General features: G+C 42.1%; 1 protein-coding gene across 1 annotated transcript in view; it reads right to left on the bottom strand.

Moving 5' to 3' along the window:
* LOC126163015 (parathyroid hormone/parathyroid hormone-related peptide receptor-like) overlaps positions 1–20919 on the bottom strand; it is a gene marked incomplete at its 3' end in the record, with an annotated part of 221091 nt that overhangs the window by 15720 nt on the left and 184452 nt on the right. The window contains exons 5-7 of the mRNA XM_049919886.1: positions 15383–15514; positions 3877–3971; positions 3320–3485 (exon numbers count right to left, since the gene is read on the bottom strand). Of these exons, the coding sequence (XP_049775843.1) occupies positions 3320–3485; positions 3877–3971; positions 15383–15514 (393 nt within the window). The remainder of the gene's footprint in view (positions 1–3319; positions 3486–3876; positions 3972–15382; positions 15515–20919) is intronic.

The raw sequence follows: 20919 nt of genomic DNA, 5'->3' as shown, positions 1-20919 counted from the left end.
CAACTTGTACAGAAAGCAGAAGTCAGTTGTAGGGGTCGAGCGGCATTAGAGGGAAGCAATGGTTGAAAACGGAGTGAGACAGAGTTGAAGCCTTTCCCTGGTATTATTCAATATACACACTGAACAAGCAGTAAAGGGAACCAAAGAAAAATTTGGAACAGGAATTAAAGTTCAGGGAAAAAAATAAAAACTTTGAAGTTTGATGATGATATCGTATTTCTGTCAGAGACAGCGAAGGACTTGGAAGAGCACCTGAACACAATGGACAGTGTCTTGAAAGATGAGTATAAGATGAACATGAACAGAAGCAAAACAAGGATAATGGAATTAAGTCGAATTAAATCAGGTGATGCTAATGGAATTATATTAGGAAAGGAGATGGGTTTCTATTTGGGCAGCATAATAACTGATGACGGTATAGAAAGTGCACGGGCAATGGCCAGAAAAGCATTTCTGAAACAGATATTTGTTAACATCGACTCCATATTAAGTGTTAGGAAGTCTGTTCTGAAGGCGTTTGTCTTAAGTGTAGCCATGTATTAGATAAAAAGAGAATAGAAGCTTTAGAAATGTGGTGCTACGGAAGAATGCTGGATATTAGATGGGTGGATCACGTGACTAATGAGGAAGTACTGAATAGAAATGGGGAGACAAAAAGTTGTGGCACATCTTGACCAAAAAAAGGGATCGGTTGAGATGAGACATTCTGAGACATCAAGGGGTCACAAATTTAGTATTGGAGGGAGGTGTGGGCGGGGAAGGGGGGGGGGGGGGTAAAAGTCGTAGAGGGAGACCCAGAGATGAATACAGGAAGCAGATTCAGAGAGATGTAGGTTGCAGTAGTTATTCGGAGATGAAGAGTATGGCACAGGACGAAATAGCATAGAGAGCTGCATCAAACGATTCGTCGGACTGAAGAGCACAACAACAACAACAACAACATAGGCACAGCTCATATAGATATTATTATTTTCTCAAATATCGCTTCTCTCCAATTGCATGAGCCTGCTTGATACTTTTTTGTTTTTAGCGGAAACCTAATTTCCTTAATAACCGCCTTAGTGTTGCTACTTCGAAAGTCTATAGCTTATTTCAACCTCTCTTTAATTGCTTCCACAGTAGACACTCGTTTTTCTGTCAAATAAAAGTTGTAGACAATTCTCGTAACAACAGACCCTTTAAAACTATCAGTGTCTCTGCAATTGTCTTGCATTTACTCTTTTTTTGTGGAGTTACGAATTCCCCCGCAAACTCCGATAGCCTGCCTTCCCTTTAAATTCTCCAGATACAGATACCCGAAACACCTGTGACCACTGGGCTCTCAAGTGAACCTGCTGCACCGGAATGTCCTATCGCCGAGTGGACACATCTACGATAAACATAAAACCGACTATCAAGTTTTCTGGCTTTCTGTTTTGAAGTACTAAGAAGCGTCATAATTTCCTGAGCTTCTCTGTCGTTAAGGAAGTAGAGATGGTGGCTACAATTACGCAGTGTTGTTAGTAAAGCAATATATCCACTTTTCCGTTTTACCATTGCAAATGGCGGGTATCCGTCTGCGGATCAAGGATCTCCAACAGACTTCGATCTCAGTCTGCAAAACACCTGATGACACGACAACAAAAAGCCAGCAACATTCGCTAATTTCATTTCTTTTATTTACTCGATGAATAATTTGGGACCGGAACCCGTTTTCAGATCATCACAACAGATAGTCAAAATGGTATTTCTGCAAATGTAAAAACCCTGTCAAAAATATATACTTGTTATGAAGTGCAAATGAACAGTTATTGCACTTTGTTATGATGATTTGAAAATGGGTCCCAACCCGAAACTAGTCATTGAGTAAATAAAAACAGTGAAATATGCGACTTTGTCCGGTTTTTCGTTGTACTGATCAACAGAAGTTGGTGACCTGCAGTTGCTCCAGCATGCTGGAAGTCCGTTCCAAACGATAGGCTTTACAACCAACATATAAAAACAAACGTTGTCTCCCTTGGAAAGTCCCTTCCCTCCTAGGCGACTTACGGCCAACATGCACTGTTAGGCTGTAGAAATGCCAATGTAATGGGGAAAACGCTAGTGGATGTACTAGATTTGGAAAAACCTTATAGTACTAATTGATGGCTCATCCACACGAATAGTCCGTCCAAATGAAGCTCCGATGTCAGTGGACCTGAGCATAGTACCCGCTGCGCTGTCTCTAGAAACGACATGGGAAGTGATCATCGATATTTTAGGTTCGGATCAGTTGTCCATTCAAATTATAATAAACGCACAACTTAAGGAAATCGTCAAATACACAATCAGCCGGAACTGAAACACAAACAAAGCCATCTGAAACCTGTACCAAACACTACTGGAAGGCAAAGAGAATTCGATCATCGGAAATGAGAACCCCGAAAAGGACTTGGGATCTTGGTATCGCTTTTCAGTGAAGTAGCGGAAGAACATAAGGGTGCTACTCAAATAATTTCTCTAATGATACAAACTTTCTTGCTCTTAAGGAAGCATAAGCGCCAACCAAGAAAATAAGCACTGCACTGCAGTCTGCAACGATACTCTATTAACCATGATCTGGAATGTAATACGGAACATTAAAATCGGTCTGACAATGGATACGCACACACCTCCAGCATCCGACGTACTTTTGGAAACTTTCTTGTGTATAATAGTTCCACCTGACGTATTGGACAAGAAAGACGGTGCGGAATATGAAGATGACAACAGTGTCATTACACAACCTTTTTCGCTGGAAGAACTCACGATTGCACTCTTCCAAGGAAAGGGTACTGCACCAGGCCTGGATTACATTGACAACCCAATGCTACGACATATCCCACACTCCACACTGAAGGAAAATGCTGTTGCTGAGAATTTACAATAACTTCTGGACACAAAAGATCAAAATCGACTTGCGTCGTCCCCATCCACGGATCAAAAAAAGATGGGATAAAGTAGAATCGTATCAGCCTGTCACCTTACTACTGTGTTCGGCGAAGGTAATGGAATACATCATTAAGAAGTGCTTAGAGTGGTGATGTGGAAACATGAAACTGGCTGTCGGGCCGTATGACGGATGACACTCAGGCTGGCGTCCACCACTGTCTAGGTCACCTCCAGACACTTCTTCGGCCTGGAATCTTATTGAATGGAGTAAAATTATCTTCGGTAATGATTTCCTCTTCGATGACCAAAGAAGACATGTCTGGATACCAATCTGACTGTCACACGCCATAGGAAACGACAACCAGGAGCGATGATCTGATGTCAGATGGTTAATACAGTACTGTATACATTCAAAACAAGTACGACATACCTCTGCAGGTACTCTGAAGTAATATCTGCCACTTCGTTCTACGAGGTTACTTGGAAGACCAACTCCAAGGACGAAAAGCACATCTTTTAACAATATTACAAATGCTCTCATAATAAATGAAGCAAATAGGTGCATGTGCAATATATTTCGTGGACATCGTAATGTTCTGGAAAACAGAAAACACAAAAATCAATGTATCTGGATCTAATGGTTTTAGTAAAATGTATTGCAGTGAAATGTACGTCACTTTTCTAATCTTCTAAGACATATTTCTTTTACTTTTGTAGTTCAACAAATTTCATTGAACAGTGTCGGAAAACTGAGTCTTTCAAGAACACAATTTGTATGATACTACAGATATTCGATAAACTCAGCAGTTAGAAACAACCTCCGAATCAACAACTGCAGTGTGATGCTGTACAATAAGAAAAACCTCAATTTATATTCTAATTAACTTTATATTAAATTATATAAAAATTTTGGTGAACTGAATGATAACTATTTAAATGTGTAAATTTAACGGATTTACATGATTTATGGTAAACATAGTGACATACCTCACAGAAGCCAAAATGGAGAAAGCAAGAAGTAGTGACAGAAGAGAAATGCTATACCCAGCTCTCGAAATATCAGTTACAACTGGCAGGTATGCCTGGAAAAAAAGACATATTATTGCTGAAGTTAATAGGATTCAAATTAAATATACAGAATGTCATGCATATTACTGTCCTGATGTGAAGCAAATTACTGTTCGCAAAAGTTTCGAATTCCCAACATCACAACTCCGGATATAAAAAAGATATACCCTTCACAAAAGACAAAATTTTTCGGTATCGTATTGCTTTGTGTCTGTTAATTTTTTTTGCTCTACACATTTTATTTTAGTAAGGGGGAAAAGAAGGTCTCTTGCTCATTACCCACATCTTCTTCCACGTCCAGCCAGTCGTCCCAACTAATTACCCGACTTGCTGTCACATCGGTTATCCTACCTTAGTGAATAGACAACACTATGTGTCATACATTAGCAGATGTTTTCGGAGTAAAAGTACCAGGTGGTTATAACTACAGTTCGGCTGCCAATAGAAGTCCAGTGTAGACTTTAATTGTTGTATGACAGCGAGACGTAGTACACAACCGATTTACGGAGGGAAAAAGCTCCAGTTTTGGCCACCAGTTGCAAATCTGGCTCTTTCACCCCAGGAAAAACATATAGAAATATTTCCATATGTAATGGATTAGGAATGGGAAGTGGACAGAAAAGGTCAAACAGGTGAGAAAGGCATAATGTTGATTTTGTCGTTATCTGTCGTTTGCATAGTTTGTTCATATGAGCACCGGAGACGTTAACGAAATGCTGCATCCGTCAAATGACGTGGTCAACAGTAGCTCGCTGCAGCTCTGGCGGAATCTGACTTAGGTGTTCCTGTACACTGGCCCTCAGATCAGGTAGAGATCGAAAGCGTCCCTAGTAAACGCATTTTTTTATATAACCGCAGAAGCAAAAGTCACACCGATTATGGTCATATCTTGCTAGCCATTCATCTGGAAATCCTCTGAATATACCACGTTCGTGGAAGGTTGCATTATACAGATCTCTCACTGAGTGAGCGACATGAGGCTGTACAAGGAGGTTCAAATGGTTCAAATGGCTCTGAGCACTATGGGACTTAACTTCTGAGGCCATCAGTCCCCTATAACCTAGAACTACTTAAACCTAACTAACCTAAGGACATCACACACATCCATGCCCGAGGCAGGATTCGAACCTGCGACCGCAGCGGTCGCGCGGTTCCAGACTGTAGTGCCTAGAACCGCTCGGTCCCTCCGGCCGGCTACAAGAAGGTCTCGATAACGGGCAGACACTTGAGAGGCCATCTGGGTATATTCTCTTCAAAGAAGAACGGACTGAGAAAAAAGGTGCTTGTGAATTCACACTGCACAATCACATAAGTCCCACTACTCTTCGCACACAACACGCAGTTTAATAGTACCCCAAATTCGCCAAATGAGCTTCGTCACTCCATGCAGTATTTCCCACACAAATATCATCAACTTCGACCCGCACCAGAAACCGAAGAGCAAATTCAGAATGTTGCTGCGGATAATGAGGCTTCAGTTGTTGCACCGTCTGGATCTTGCGTTGGTACCTGTGTAAAACAGACCGCAAAACTTTTAGTTCTGTTGTTGACCATGGGATGGATAATTCTTGTGACACTGCACTAACGCTAGAACAACCCGGGGCACGTGGTGCGTGATCAGTAACAGCAACAGCAACCCCGTCGATAACTTCCATCAGGATAGGATGCCATCCTCTTCCAGGTGTCACACCAAGCTCACCCTTGTTTCCGAATTTCATTATAATACCCTTTAAACAATCTGATGAAATCGGGCTTCTTCTCAGACCTTTCAGTCGGCAATACTCCCTCAATGCGGTAGTGTAACTGCTACCCTTCACATAAAACAGTTTCACTAACAGCGCACAGTCTCTCCTCTCGGCAGCCACACTGTTCATTCACATGTCAAATGACAAAGTGGATTAAACACCGTCACGCAGTGTACAGAGCTAGATTAGAGCCTTATGGCCACAACTGAAACTAATTTACTATCCAGCGTAAGTCGTTTTCACATTAGCGCATTAGCATATGTAACAAGTTTTGGTGCCATACGATAATTACACTCCACAAGCGACCTCTGTGAGTAGCTGCACTTTAATTATAACCACCCAGTTTGATTCGACCCCATGTTTGTAATAAAGTTATATTCGTTGTGTATTATACAAGCTGACTCGCACTCGATTGTGGCTGGCTAAATGGGTCATTTATACATTACGACTACAATAATACTAATCCCACATTCTTCGCTGTGCGATAGTTGTTAAATGATGGCTACAGCATAGACAAACCTCACGCAGACTAACAGTATATACTACATAACGACTATATCATACACGGGGATTTAACTGCTCCTAGCAATGGGTTTTATGCGCACTACAAAGCAAAATCCGCGCGTGAGATTTTAATATTCTCTCGATCACTACGAGCAAACAATTTGCCTACACCAAAAAAAGCACAGGACCTTTTTACAGCAAATTTAATGTAGTTAATTTTTATACTGGGATGTGTGTTCGTTAGAGACCGTAGTTTCTTTATTATTTAAGGGAAACAAAAGTGACCTGAAAATTGGTTTTTCTTCAATTACTCGAAAGCCATGGTCTCTAGCGCGTGCCAGTACAAAATTTAACGCAGATCTGAAGCACGCGACTCACTGATCGGTTTCTAGCACAATGCGATAGTATCATTATACTGGATAGAAATAAGTCTAGACTTCTGCCTGACACTGAGCAACACATTAAATTCCATCCAAAACACACGACCAAGCGCGATTTCCTTTCACAGAGACAGCAATTCACACTTTTACATATTAATAACATCCACACCGCCAGGGAACTGATCAACGCCTCGTATAATTGATATGCCGTTGACAAATAATTGGGAAGTTCTTGTGTATAAAACCTCCTGGCAGATTAAAACTGCGTGCCAGACCGAGACTCGAACTCAGGGCCTTTGCCTTTCGCGGGCAAATGCTCTACCATCGGAGCTACTCAAGCAAGACTCACGCCCCCTCCTCACAGCTTTACTTCTGCCACTACCTCGTCTCCTACCTTCCAAACTTCACAGAAACTCTCCTGCGTACCTTGCAGAACTATCTCTCCTGGAAGAAAGTAATACAGCGGAGACATGGCTTAGCCACAGCCTGGGATACGTTTTCGGAATGAGAGCTTCACTCTGCAGCGGAGTGTGCGCTGATATGAAACTTCCTGGCAGACTATAACTGTATTGCCCGTGAATGGCAAAGGTCCCGAGTTAGAGTCTCGGTCGGACACACACTTTCAGTACTGGAAACATCCTTGCGTATAGTTTTTAGCAGAACAACATCCTTGTTGTCTATAAAAGACTTTCAGATTATATATTTAGACCATGAAAATTTACACAATGACGATGTTTATAGATTAAATTTACCCTGTGAGTATACGCCTTACGCATTCTGTAGGAGACACAGATTTGTTAATATTACAAACATTTTAAAACAGGAGACAGTAACAAACTCTACGGCAAAGTTATAAAAGTATGGTAATTTATATTCAGAATGAGAGTTTCACTCTGCAGCGGAGTGTGCGCTGATATGAAACTTCCTGGAAGATTAAAACTCGGGTTCGAGTCTCGGTCCGGCACGCAGTTTTAATGTGCCTGGAAGTTTCGGTAATATATTGTTTAGAAATATGTATACTAAGCGCATGTAGCTGCGGAATTTGTAGTGCACATATTTTTAGTTGAACAGACTTTAAAGTGAGGCACAACTGCTTCAAACTCACAGCAACATTCTGTATCTAAACAGAGATAACAGGGATAATCCCTATATAGTTCAACTTTTAGTGGTTTTACATCACGTTCGCAATCTTTCAGACATTCCCTTCGAAAAAAAAACTGATCAGCACCTGCTTAACACTGTCAAAACGTGGGAGACTCACAGAACTGTCAGATATGTAATGGCAAGTGGCAGCAGAGGTAACCCAAATCATACCTCTGTATATAGACATGTGGTGCCTGATTTAATCGGCTTTCAGTACACCTAGACAGTCTTCCATAGAGTTTAAAGGCACACCATCCATCTCAATCTCATTCAATGTCGAGTATTACAGCTAAGACACTTAGGCCGGTAGTACATAGTTCTATATCATATGTAAGCGAGTGTTTGCGGTGTGAGAGTATAGTTATATGAATCGAATGAATATTCCACATACCCACGAGACACGGGTTGTAGTAATGAGACAGAACACTACAGAATTCGGAATCTGGTTAACACATACAGGGAGCAACCAGCTTGTACACAAATCATACTTCACTAATCTAGCAATAGCAATAAAACTACTCGAGGGAACTTAATTTGAGGTATAGCACGAAAAGTGCATGATTCCGTTTCAACAAAATCTCTCCGCAGCAAAACAATTGTAATTAATTACCTGTGGAAGACTGGCATAGCATCTGTTGGAATTCACGCGGCCTAGATGCAGATGTAACAATACATTCATCACTTAGCATTATTGACTAGTCTGCACAGAATATATATCTACCTGCCTTCTAAGAATGCCTACAGCCTCGCAAGGAATTCACAGCAGTGTGATAATACATACATGAATGAAGGCGTATTTGAAAATTATCTGTTGCCATAACGTCTGTAGACGCGCGTGCAAGGCGTCAGGTGAAAGCGGAAAACCTGTTACGACCACACACCTGCCTGTTACAGCCGCAAAGACACCAAAACGATGGAATCGTTTACAGTTCTCACTTTATTAATATCCATCTGATTTACACATGAAATAGATGCACTGATGGTGGTTCAGTCAGAAATTAAAATAGGCCTCCTAAACAAAAACAAAAAGTTTACATGCGTGCAAAGATCCAGAAGACAATCACGGGGAGTAAACAATCGAAAAACAGTAGCAACACTATTTAAGCTACTAAAACATCTAGGAACCATCCTCTATCATAACAACATTAGCAAGCACGCATACACACATCTACATCTACATCTACATCTACATCTATACTCCGCGAGCCACCTTACGGTGTGTGGCGGAGGGTACTTATTGTACCACTATCTGATCCCCCCTTCCCTGTTCCATTCACGAATTGTGCGTGGGAAGAACGACTGCTTGTAAGTCTCCGTATTTGCTCTAATTTCTCGGATCTTTTCGTTGTGATCATTACGCGAGATATATGTGGGCGGTAGTAATATGTTGCCCATCTCTTCCCGGAATGTGCTCTCTCGTAATTTCGATAATAAACCTCTCCGTATTGCGTAACGCCTTTCTTGAAGTGTCCGCCACTGGAGCTTGTTCAGCATCTCCGTAACGCTCTAGCGCTGACTAAATGTCCCCATGACGAATCGCGCTGCTTTTCGCTGGATCATGTCTATCTCTTCTATTAATCCAACCTGGTAAGGGTCCCATACTGATGAGCAATACTCAAGAATCGGACGAACAAGCGTTTTGTAAGCTACTTCTTTCGTCGATGAGTCACATTTTCTTAGAATTCTTCCTATGAATCTCAACCTGGCGCCTGCTTTTCCCACTATTTGTTTTATGTGATCATTCCACTTCAGATCGCTCCGGATAGTAACTCCTAAGTATTTTACGGTCGTTACCGCTTCCAATGATTTACCACCTATGGCATAATCGTACTGGAATGGATTTCTGCCCCTATGTATGCGCATTATATTACATTTATCTACGTTTAGGGAAAGCTGCCAGCTGTCGCACCATGCATTAATCCTCTGCAGGTCTTCCTGGAGTACGTACGAGTCTTCTGATGTTGCTACTTTCTTGTAGACAACCGTGTCATCTGCAAATAGCCTCACGGAGCTACCGATGTTGTCAACTAAGTCATTTATGTATATTGTAAACAATAAAGGTCCTATCACGCTTCCTTGCAGTACTCCCGAAATTACCTCTACATCTGCAGATTTTGAACCGTTAAGAATGACATGTTGTGTTCTTTCTTCTAGGAAATCCTGAATCCAATCACAAACCTGGTCCGATATTCCGTAAGCTCGTATTTTTTTCACTAAACGTAAGTGCGGAACCGTATCAAATGCCTTCCTGAAGTCCAGGAATACGGCATCAATCTGCTCACCAGTGTCTACGGCACTGTGAATTTCTTGGGCAAATAGGGCGAGCTGAGTTTCACATGATCTCTGTATGCGGAATCCATGTTGGTTATGATGAAGGAGATTTGTATTATCTAAGAACGTCATAATACGAAAACACAAAACATGTTCCATTATTCTACAACAGATTGACGTAAGCGAAATAGGCCTATAATTATTCGCATCTGATTTATGACCCTTCTTGAAAATGGGAACGACCTGCGCTTTCTTCCAGTCGCTAGGTACTTTACGTTCTTCCAGCGATCTACGATAAATTGCTGATAGAAAGGGGGCAAGTTCTTTAGCATAATCACTGCAGAATCTTAAGGGTATCTCGTCTGGTCCGGATGCTTTTCCGCTACTAAGTGATAGCAGTTGTTTTTCAATTCCGATATCGTTTATTTCAATATTTTCCATTTTGGCGTCCGTGCGACGGCTGAAGTCAGGGACCGTGTTACGATTTTCCGCAGTGAAACAGTTTCGGAACACTGAATTCAGTATTTCTGCCTTTCTTCGGTCGTCCTCTCTTTCGGTGCCATCGTGGTCAACGAGTGACTGAATAGGGGATTTAGATCCGCTTACCGATTTTACATATGACCAAAACTTTTTAGGGTTCTTGTTTAGATTGTTTGCCAATGTTTTATGTTCGAATTCGTTGAATGCTTCTCTCATTGCTCTCTTTACGCTCTTTTTCGCTTCGTTCAGCTTTTCCTTATCAGCTATGATTCGACTACTCTTAAACCTATGATGAAGCTTTCTTTGTTTCCGTAGTACCTTTCGTACATGATTGTTATACCACGGTGGATCTTTCCCCTCGCTTTGGACCTTAGTCGGTACGAACTTATCTAAGGCGTACTGGACGATGTTTCTGAATTTTTTCCATTTTTGTTCCACATCCTCTTCCTCAGAAATGAACGTTTGATGGTGGTCACTCAGATATTCTGCGATTTGTGCCCTATCACTCTTGTTAAGCAAATATATTTTCCTTCCTTTCTTGGCATTTCTTATTACACTTGTAGTCATTGATGTAACCACTGACTTATGATCACTGATACCCTCTTCTACATTCACGGAGTCGAAAAGTTCCGGTCTATTTGTTGCTATGAGGTCTAAAACGTTAGCTTCACGAGTTGGTTCTCTAACTATCTGCTCGAAGTAATTCTCGGACAAGGCAGTCAGGATAATGTCACAAGAGTCTCTGTCCCTGGCTCCAGTTCTGATTGTGTGACTATCCCATTCTATACCTGGTAGATTGAAGTCTCCCCCTATTACAATAGTATGATCACGAAACTTCTTCACGATGTTCTGCAGGTTCTCTCTGAGGCGCTCAACTACTGCGGTTGCTGATGCAGGTGGTCTATAGAAGCATCCGACTATCATATCTCACCCACCTTTGATACTTAGCTTAACCCAGATTATTTCACATTCGCATTCGCTAATAACTTCACTGGATATTATTGAATTCTTTACTGCTATAAATACTCCTCCACCATTGGCGTTTATCCTATCCTTGCGGTATATATTCCATTCTGTGTCTAGGATTTCGTTACTGTTCACTTCCGGTTTTAACCAACTTTCCGGTCCTAATACTATATGCGCACTATTTCCTTCAATAAGAGATACTAATTCAGGACCCTTGCCCTGGATACTCCTGCAGTTTACCAATATTACGTTAACGTTTCCTGTTTTTGGTCTCTGAGGACGGACGTTCTTTATCAACGATGATAATGTCCTCTCTGGTAAGCCGTCAGGTATTTTATCGTTTCGCCCAAGGGGGGGTCCCTCTAACCTAAAAAACCCCCGTGTGCACGCCACACGTACTCTGCTACCCTAGTAGCTGCTTCCGGTGTGTAGTGCACGCCTGACCTGTCTAGGGGGGCCCTACAGTTCTCCACCCAATAACGGAGGTCGATGAATTTGCAACCATTATAGTCGCAGAGTCGTCTGAGCCTCTGGTTTAGACCCTCCACACGGCTCCAAACCAGAGGACCTCGATCGACTCTGGGCACTATGCTGCAGATATTAAGCTCAGCTTGCACTCCGCGTGCGATGCTGGTTGTCTTCACCAAATCAGCCAGCCGCCGGAAGGAACCAAGGATGGCCTCAGAACCCAAGCGGCAGGCGTCATTCGTTCCGACATGTGCTACTATCTGCAGCCGGTCACACCCAGTGCGTTCAATAGCTGCCGGAAGGGCCTCCTCCACATTACGGACGAGATCCCCCGGCAAGCACACCGAGTGCACACTGGCATTCTTCCCCGACCTACCCGCTATTTTCCTGAGGGGCTCCATAACCCGCCTCACGTTGGAGCTCCCTATAACTAATAGGCCCGCCCTCTGTGACTGTCGGAACCTTGCCGGAGAATCGGCCACTGGGCCAACAGGCGAGGCATCCTGTGGTGGCTCGGAAACGATGTCATCACCACTAGGAAGCACCCCGTACCTGTTGGAAAGGGGTAAGGCAGCTGCCACGCGGCCAGATCCCACCTTCGCCTTTCGGCCAGGCACGCGCGAGCCCACCACTGTCCGCCATTCACCCTGGAGTGATGGCTGACCGGTAAGATGCTCACTGCCGGAAGACGCAGCGACATCAGGGGTTCCATGTGATTCCAAGGCCACCGAAGTAGGCATAGGTCTCACCACAGTTGCCCCAACGCCACTACGAGCCGACGCCTGCGCCTCGAGCTCGATGAGCCTAACAGACAAAGCCTCCACCTGCCCCCGAAGAGTGGCCAATTCTCCTTGCGTCCGCTCACAACAACCACAGTCCCTACACATGACTATGTTTACCCTACTCTATACGATGACAAATTCCCAAGATTATCTTCTGATGAGCTACTCTGATAATCAAGAAACACTCACTGAAATACGAGACGCGAAAACTACGCTAGGTTTTCCCAGAAAATCTATTTAAACGCTAAGCGCAGCAAATAAGTACAAAAACGCTTTATACAAACAGTACTCGCTGCTGCTGGTGCTCTCGCTCTGGCTGTCACAAGACAACTGCTGATTCAAGTGACTAGTGGCTAACGGCCGCGAAACAAACAAAAGACGGTTTTAGGGCGCTTTCTGTTCTAAACGATCAAGAAAACACTAAGAAATCTAACACGAAAACTACGTAAAGTTTTATCAAGAACTGTTAGTTACTATGCAGAGCAGATAAACACAAATAGAATCCCTTCCTTAGTGGAAGGTCGTAAACAAAATGCAAAATAAACGCTTTATACAAACAGTACTCGCTGCTGCTGGTGCTCTCGCTCTGGCTGTCACAAGACACCCATGAACATCCACTCTAATGTCAGAACTTCACGTCGGTAAACTATTATGATACCAGAGTCATAAGAAACGTTATGGCACAATAAATTTTCACTCGTTCAGTACACAAATGTAATGCTTATCTGGGTCATAATTTCTTATTACATATTAGACGCAGAGTTGATTCTGTGACTTTGTCTGTCGATACATATTTACTATTATGATAATGCTAATAAGCAATAATATCGGACCTAACAATGAAAGAGTATTAATCATCAATAAATAGAAGACAATTGCTGTGAATCTACTAGAGGTGTACAGAGATACTGTATCTAGTATTACATCAGTGTATGTGGTTCATGGGGAAGTCTCATGAGCTACACTGGAAGAATAATTAAATTTAGTAAAGGACTGTATTAAAAATGATTGCGACCGACCTATGCCAGGAAGCTGATGGCTTAATACAGATCTAGAAAACGGTGTCAATGAAAATATTAGGACAGGATCTGAAGAAATCACTCAATCAGTCAGTAACAAGCTAGTCCATGTTTCAACTAACTCTCTCTTTCATGCTCTAGCGGAACTTGGGTGTAGAACTTCAAGGCCAAAGCATTTAGACTACGAATGTTCATTAAATGTAGTTTTCCCAATGGTTTACACTTCTCTTACAACACAGCGTTTCTGTTTCAATGCAGTCACATTCAGCAGGTTTTCAGATGGTAAAGTTCTCATTGTCTCCAAACGTATATGTTTATACATAGATTTATGTCACTGATCTGCCCACGTTTACCCAACTACAACGCCACCAAGATCTGTATATTTGCTGTCACATTTTTAGTTAATAATCCGTACAACGCAGGTGTTTCTGTGCTACGGAACACAATACATTGCAGTTGCAATTACAAGTATGTCTTGTTCTAAAATCTCTATTTTTTGTAGTTGTACTGAATAGTCCTGTGGCACCGGGAGATATTGATACTACTTTGACTTGGATAAATTGTCATCGAAAAATACCTGGGACATAATGGAGTTTACAGCATCTGTATGCTTATTTGATATTGTTGCTGCAATTGTTTCGTTGTTTGTTGTTGATGATGGTGGAGGTGTTGACGATGTGTGAGCATGCGCTTGCGTGCGCCCGTGTGTGTGTGTGTGTGTGTGTGTGTGTGTGTGTGCGTGTGTGTGTGTGTGTGTTAAACAAAATGTACATCTAACTAAAGATTTAAAAGTCTATCGTAAGTTTAAGCTTCATGCTTTTTCTTACAACTAAAGTCATTGAATGAATATTTATCTGAATATTAAAAGTTGTGGAATGGAGTACTTCAAAATAAAAAGAGGTTCTTAGCTCACCTTCACTCTTTCATAGGCATATATATTGACAGCTTGAATCCAATATTAGTTTTATTAGCAGGATGACAAAGCTTCTGGGACTATTGCAGAGTAAATTACAGAGTATTTCTTCTAGGACTTAATAAAACGTTAGTACTGTGATCAGTACAACACATTTAACGGCTTAAAATCTTATAAGACACGAGTCTGTCTTAGATTCGTCTGACGAATGTAAAAAATTCTCCTTCAATATTGACAGCAACATCATTAGATACAATGAAGGCAGATGGAATTGAGTATTTTCCTGGGAAATGAAGCGAATGGTAATACTGCCGCTGTAATCAGCATTTAAAGATTTTCGGAACAATAGAGAAACAGCATCAGATCGGTAACAGTTTCCCATTGTCGTCCGTCCATGTCGGCTCCCAACATATTTTTCTTTATTAGTTGCAAATAGTTTCCTTACGTTGTTTTTAAAACTTACTGCATACGAGTCTCTGTGCACATGGATGCCAGTTATCTCTTTAGAGCTATCAGAAACGTACATAATTCCATATCTTGTAAAATTGTGTGTTGCTATGTAATACCCAATTCAGAGAGAATACCTGATATTCCTCCATTACTACTAAATTTTCAACATAAAATTTTATTAACGCTGTATGTAATCTAGTACAGAAGAACACAGCGAGTGTTATAATAGAAATACATTTGCTATTTTATTTTTTAATCCGTTAAATATATTTTACACTTTAAAGAACAAAAAAGAATTACGTACCGCTAGAGTAGAATCATTAAGAGCTCCCGTAAAAGGCTCAGTCACAGTTGCATATAAAGAATCGTAGCATTCAGAATAGTTACTCCATTGCATCCAGGTACCATTGTCGTGACAGAATCTTGTTGCATTTTGCTGAAAACATGAAAATTATCTTTAGGACCAGCTAATAAAGGAAATGTTTGTAGTCAATTTTGAATGACACGTTAATCATCAGGCAACAAAAGCAGTTTGTGAAGCGTAACTGATGCTGTAGCTTCAATATAATAATATAAGCTTATAAATGATCATCCGGTGTGACTGTCGTCAAGGGTAGAATTTATAGATAAGACTCTCTTGAAATGTATATGAGCTGACAGCCACCATCTGCTAAAGTAAGACAAAGGAACATAACTACTAAACGTTTTAATTAAACTGGAATCCACTAGAGAAGCATTTCTCTGCACTACAAAAATCATTCTAGAAACGTTTCATGTGAGCGTTAACAATTTGCTGTAGAATGAAACAACGAAACTAGGATGTAAGCCTTGACTTTTCGTGACTTCCTGAGTAAGATCTCGTTTTGAATCTTCATGAAGTGTCTCCTAATTCTGTCACCATATCCTACGGAATGATACTGAAATACGCTCTATGACAAAAAAAAAAAGCATTCATAAGACATAGTCGGATGTCAATGTAACTTCGTACGTGTAAACAGCTTCGGCGGGTAAGTAGATGATTACAGCTGTAATTTTCTGAGTCACGCAAAGGGCCTACCAGTAATCACTGGTGTTGTTCGTGTTTAGTGTTGTTACCTCGCCTGATAGGGTATACACGGGGCGTGAACAGCGTCAGATGTTAAGGACATGGTGTTGCCGCGTACTCCTGTGAGACAGCGTTAACAGCAATTAATACAATTTTAAGATGCCTCATTATGGATCTCTCTTTGGCCGGATAATCGAAATATGTAATATCCTGATTTGTGGTATACTCGGATGTGGCAGTGGCCTCATGTTGTACTGCATGGGAACGTGAGGGCAGACATACTAGTCGTCAAGGGTCTGGTCGACAACGTCTTATTACCACAATGGAGGATCGCCATATTGTGCAGCAAGCACATCGTAACCCCTTCATACCACCGTCTGCTGTCCGAGGAGAAGTAATGCGCTGCTTACAACGTTCTGCATCATCCAGCACCATTTGTCGGAGACTAGCAGCCTCCGATCTGGACACTTGCCGGCCCATGCATAGCCTGCTGTCAACGCCATGACACAAACGGATATGCAGTGACCAGGAAGCATTGACTACTGGGGAATCGCTTCCAATTCCCTGCGGTGATGAATCGCTATTGTGCGTTACCCAATGCTATCGTAGGCGAGAATGGCGGCCACATGGGGAAAGATCCCATTCTTCCAATGATTTGTAGACGCTGCTGGCATCATGGTGTGGGAAGCCATCAGATATGGCTTGAAGTCACGGCTGGTAAGGCATGAGGGACATGTCATGTCACAACGGTACATCACGAAAATCTTGGTCCTTCATGTCTTACCTGCCACGCGACAGTATTGTGGTGCCATTTTTCAGTAGGGCATTGCTCGCACACACATTACTCGAACTGTTAGCGTGATGTGACGGTAGTCCAGTGGCCAGCAGGATCCACAGGTTTCTCCTCGAAAGAACATGCGTGGCATCATGTCGGACATGAACTCCGTCCAGGAGCCTGTATCAAGGATATCATGGGCGCAATAGTTGTGCGCCAGTTTGCCTCAGGAGATTATACAACGGCTTTATAACACTTTATTCAACCTAATCAGTGCTTAGACCAAGGCCAGAGGCTGTGCAGCACTATGCTAATAAATAGGCACATACTGCCAATATATTTGAAAATTAGACTCGATTTTGCAACCATTGAAATAACATCACGTATCCTCTCAACTCGTGATGGTTCATTTCGTTTCCTATTCCCGTTCTGGATGCACACTTTTTTTGCAGTGTAGTAACTTCGGTTAGCTCGAGTGAAATATCTTTGGTACCAATCTTCTCCCAGGGAAAGGAACATGTCTGTATCTTATAATGCACATGTTGCATGTTAGAAAACATATACAAAACTATTCGGTAATAAATGTTTTCGGTGGGTAGGCGAGTTGTTAGTCAAGAAACTAATTAATGAGCAACTGGACGTCCACGTGAAACTCCTACAATTATTAGTCCAAGGGGACCGAATGACCGTGAAACAACTAGTAATCAACATCGAGGAGGAAGCTCTCAAATAATTACGCGGTGACGGCATTAAATACCAGTGACATAAAATTTAGCGACTTTATCACGGGTCCCGAATGTGAATTAATCTGTGTGAAGTTTAGCGTCCAAGGTCGGTCAACAATCGTAATCGAATATTTTTACAGGCCATCTGGGTCAGGAGTTGTAATGGTAGACCGCTTCATCAATTCTACATGATTACTCTGCAGTTCACAAGTTAGTGCCTCGCAGAGGATTCGAAGAACCACTTTCAAGCTGTTTTTGTACCATTCCACTTTCGAACAGTGCGCGGGAAAAGCTAATACTTAAATCTTGCTGTGAGAACTCTGCTTTCTCCTATTTTATTATGATGATCGTTTCTCCATATGTAGGTGGACACAAAAAAAAATACACTAACGGAAAAACGTCGCAACGCCAAAACGTAATTAATATAAACTAAGTGAATTTCGGAAATATATTTGTCTAGATAACATATATAAGTGATTCCCATTGCAAGCTCACAGGTTAATGTAAGAGCGAGATATGCCATTGCAACTGTGAAATGCTGATGTACTAATAACCAGTGTAACCGCCAAAATGTTGAATGAAAACGTGTAAACGTGCATACATTGTGGTGGACAGGTGCCGGATGTCAGTTTGTTGGATGGAGTTGCACGCCTGTTAAAATTGGTCAGTCAATACAGAGACGATTAAGGCTGTTTGTGGATGATGCTGTAGCTGTAGTCCGATGATGTGCCAAAAGTGCTCGATTGGAAACAGATATGGTGATCGAGCAGGCCAAGGCAACATGCCGACACTCCGTCCAGCATGTTGGATTACAGCAGTGGTATGTGGGCGAGCGTTATCCTGCTGGAAAATATCCCGTGGAATGATATTCATGGCCGGTCGCTGTGGCCGAGCGGTTTAGGTGCTTCAGTCTGGAACCACGCGACCGCTACGGTCGCAGGTTCGAATCCTGTCTCGAGCATGGATGTGTGAGATGTCCTTAGGTTAGTTAGGTTTAAGTAGTTCTAAGTTCTAGGGGACTGATGACCTCAGTGTTAAGTCCCATAGTGCCCTGAGCCATTTGAACCATTTTTATGATGTTCATAAATGGTAGCAAAATAGGTCGAATTGCCAGATTAACATACAATTTGGCAGTCAGAGTGCCTCGGATAACCACAAGAGTGTTCTTGGTGTCATACGAAATCGCACCCCAGACGACAACTGCAGTTGTAGGTCCAGTTTTTCTAGCACAAAGACATGTTGGTTACAGCCCTCAGCTGGCCTCTTTCTAACCAACACATAGTCATCACTGGCACCGAGGCAGAACAAGGTTTCATAAAGACCTCCAACCTGCCCTTCAATGAGCCCTCTCTTCATACAACTGAAGTCGCAAATGGAGATAGTTTGAGATCATTGCAATGCACTCGTAGTGACCGATTTGTAAATGTTCGTAGTGTCACTGCGGTGCCAACGTCGTCTCAAATTGCTGATGCAGATACAGTATACGTGCCAGAGCTATACACTGAACCGAATGATGTTCCCTCTCAGTAGTGCCACGTCGCCGTCTAGAGCCCGGTCTTCCTCCGATCAGACATTCTGGTGACCACCGCTGCCAACGATCATCTACAGTCGCTACATTCCTGCCAAGTTTTTCCACAACATCGCAGAAGGAAAAACCAGCTTCTCGCAGCCCTATTACTCGACCTCGGTCAGACTCTGACTTGTTGATAACGGCGTCTTTCACCCATTAAAGGCATTCTTGACCAATATCAACACGCAATGTACAACCTCAAAGGAAACTAACGCTCAAGTCCGTTACAGTGCGCATTTAAAGCAAACCTGATTTGGATCCTCATAGTGTCACTACTCTTGTGCGACTAGCACGAAATTTGAGTAGACATCATCTTTAGGATGTAGAAACAACCCTAACAACTTTCGTGTCTTTCTTCTTCGTGTTGTTAGGTTCATAACTTTCTGAAGGGCATGGCAGCGAGCTGGTATGACACGGATGTACAAAAACTGCCACAGCGTCTACAAAAATGCATCTACAGAAATGGTGATTATGTTTTAAAAAATAGCTAAATGTTCAAGCTGTAAACTAATGTAAACCATTGCAGAAATATACAGGTCTATATACTTATAAAAATACCTTACTTCTGGGGTTACCCTCGTATATAATATAAAGAGTTTGCACACATCTCTTACCATTTTTACATTATTATTTTTCGACCAAATACAGAATAAGCTCTCAGATGAATTTTGTATCTAGGTAACAAGTCCAAGGAATTTTAGGTACCAAATTAGATCTTGTTGCTATATGATATTGTAGATAATTATGAAAAAGTTTAAACGAAATGTAACAATATTCAAGAACCACAATGTAGCCCTATTTTCCGAAGAAATGACGTTATATTCAAGACACTTATAAATTTAATTGATGTGTAAGGTGTTAGGCAAATCCAACACCTTCCATGAAAGCCCTGACATGATAAGCAAATCCAGTAGTATGTCACATAGCTCCGAATAAATCGTGACATTAAATTAACCAAAGTAATACGAGTAACGAGTGAGCAAATGGGATACCACAGACTAACACAAGATTGCCTAAATGCATGTCATACCTTCCCACCGTGAGACAGAAGCAGTTCCGAGGGGAGAAACGAGAACAGAAACCGAGAGCAGAACCGTGTTAAGCTAGAAGGCCCTACCATAAGGGACGGACACCCGCGTCCCAGCTAACCTACAGGACCACCCCCCAGCCCATGTTAAAAGCTAGAGCCCTCCAGAAGAACAGTATAGATCTTACTATAAACATTAAAAGGGCCACACCAGCCGCAAGTTTTAGCGTGAGACTTTTTCGCGTCTCTGTTACGTTGCAAACGTTAAAAACATTGCCCCACCACGAAAAGTAACCGACAGGACTACCCCCTCCCCAGCCCATGTTAAAAGATAGAGCCCTCCAGAAGAACAGTACAGATCTTACGATAACACTAAAAGGGCCACACCAGCCGCAAGTTTTAGCGTGAGACTTTTTCGCGTCTCTGTTACGTTGCAAACTTTAAAAACATTGCCCCACCACGAAAAGTATAACGTTTTTCATTGGATGGACAGAATTTTTGTAGGCGGAGCTTAAGGTTAACATTGAGACCCTGATTGGTCAGATGAAAACACAGCCAGATAGTTTCTTTTTAAACCAACTTCGGTAAATTGTAGTAAGGAGAAGTTAGAAAAAGAGTCGCTTCCGAGACGGCGAGCTGGATGGAGCTGCGTGGCCCGACGCCCTCTGACACTGCCTAACCAACGACAAGGTAATGAAC

This window comes from Schistocerca cancellata, chromosome 1, assembly GCF_023864275.1.
Source record: "Schistocerca cancellata isolate TAMUIC-IGC-003103 chromosome 1, iqSchCanc2.1, whole genome shotgun sequence".
NCBI classification, from domain to species: Eukaryota; Metazoa; Arthropoda; class Insecta; order Orthoptera; family Acrididae; genus Schistocerca; species Schistocerca cancellata.
The sequence above is the reverse complement of the archived record's forward strand: the minus strand, read 5'-3'. Positions and strand labels throughout refer to the sequence as shown.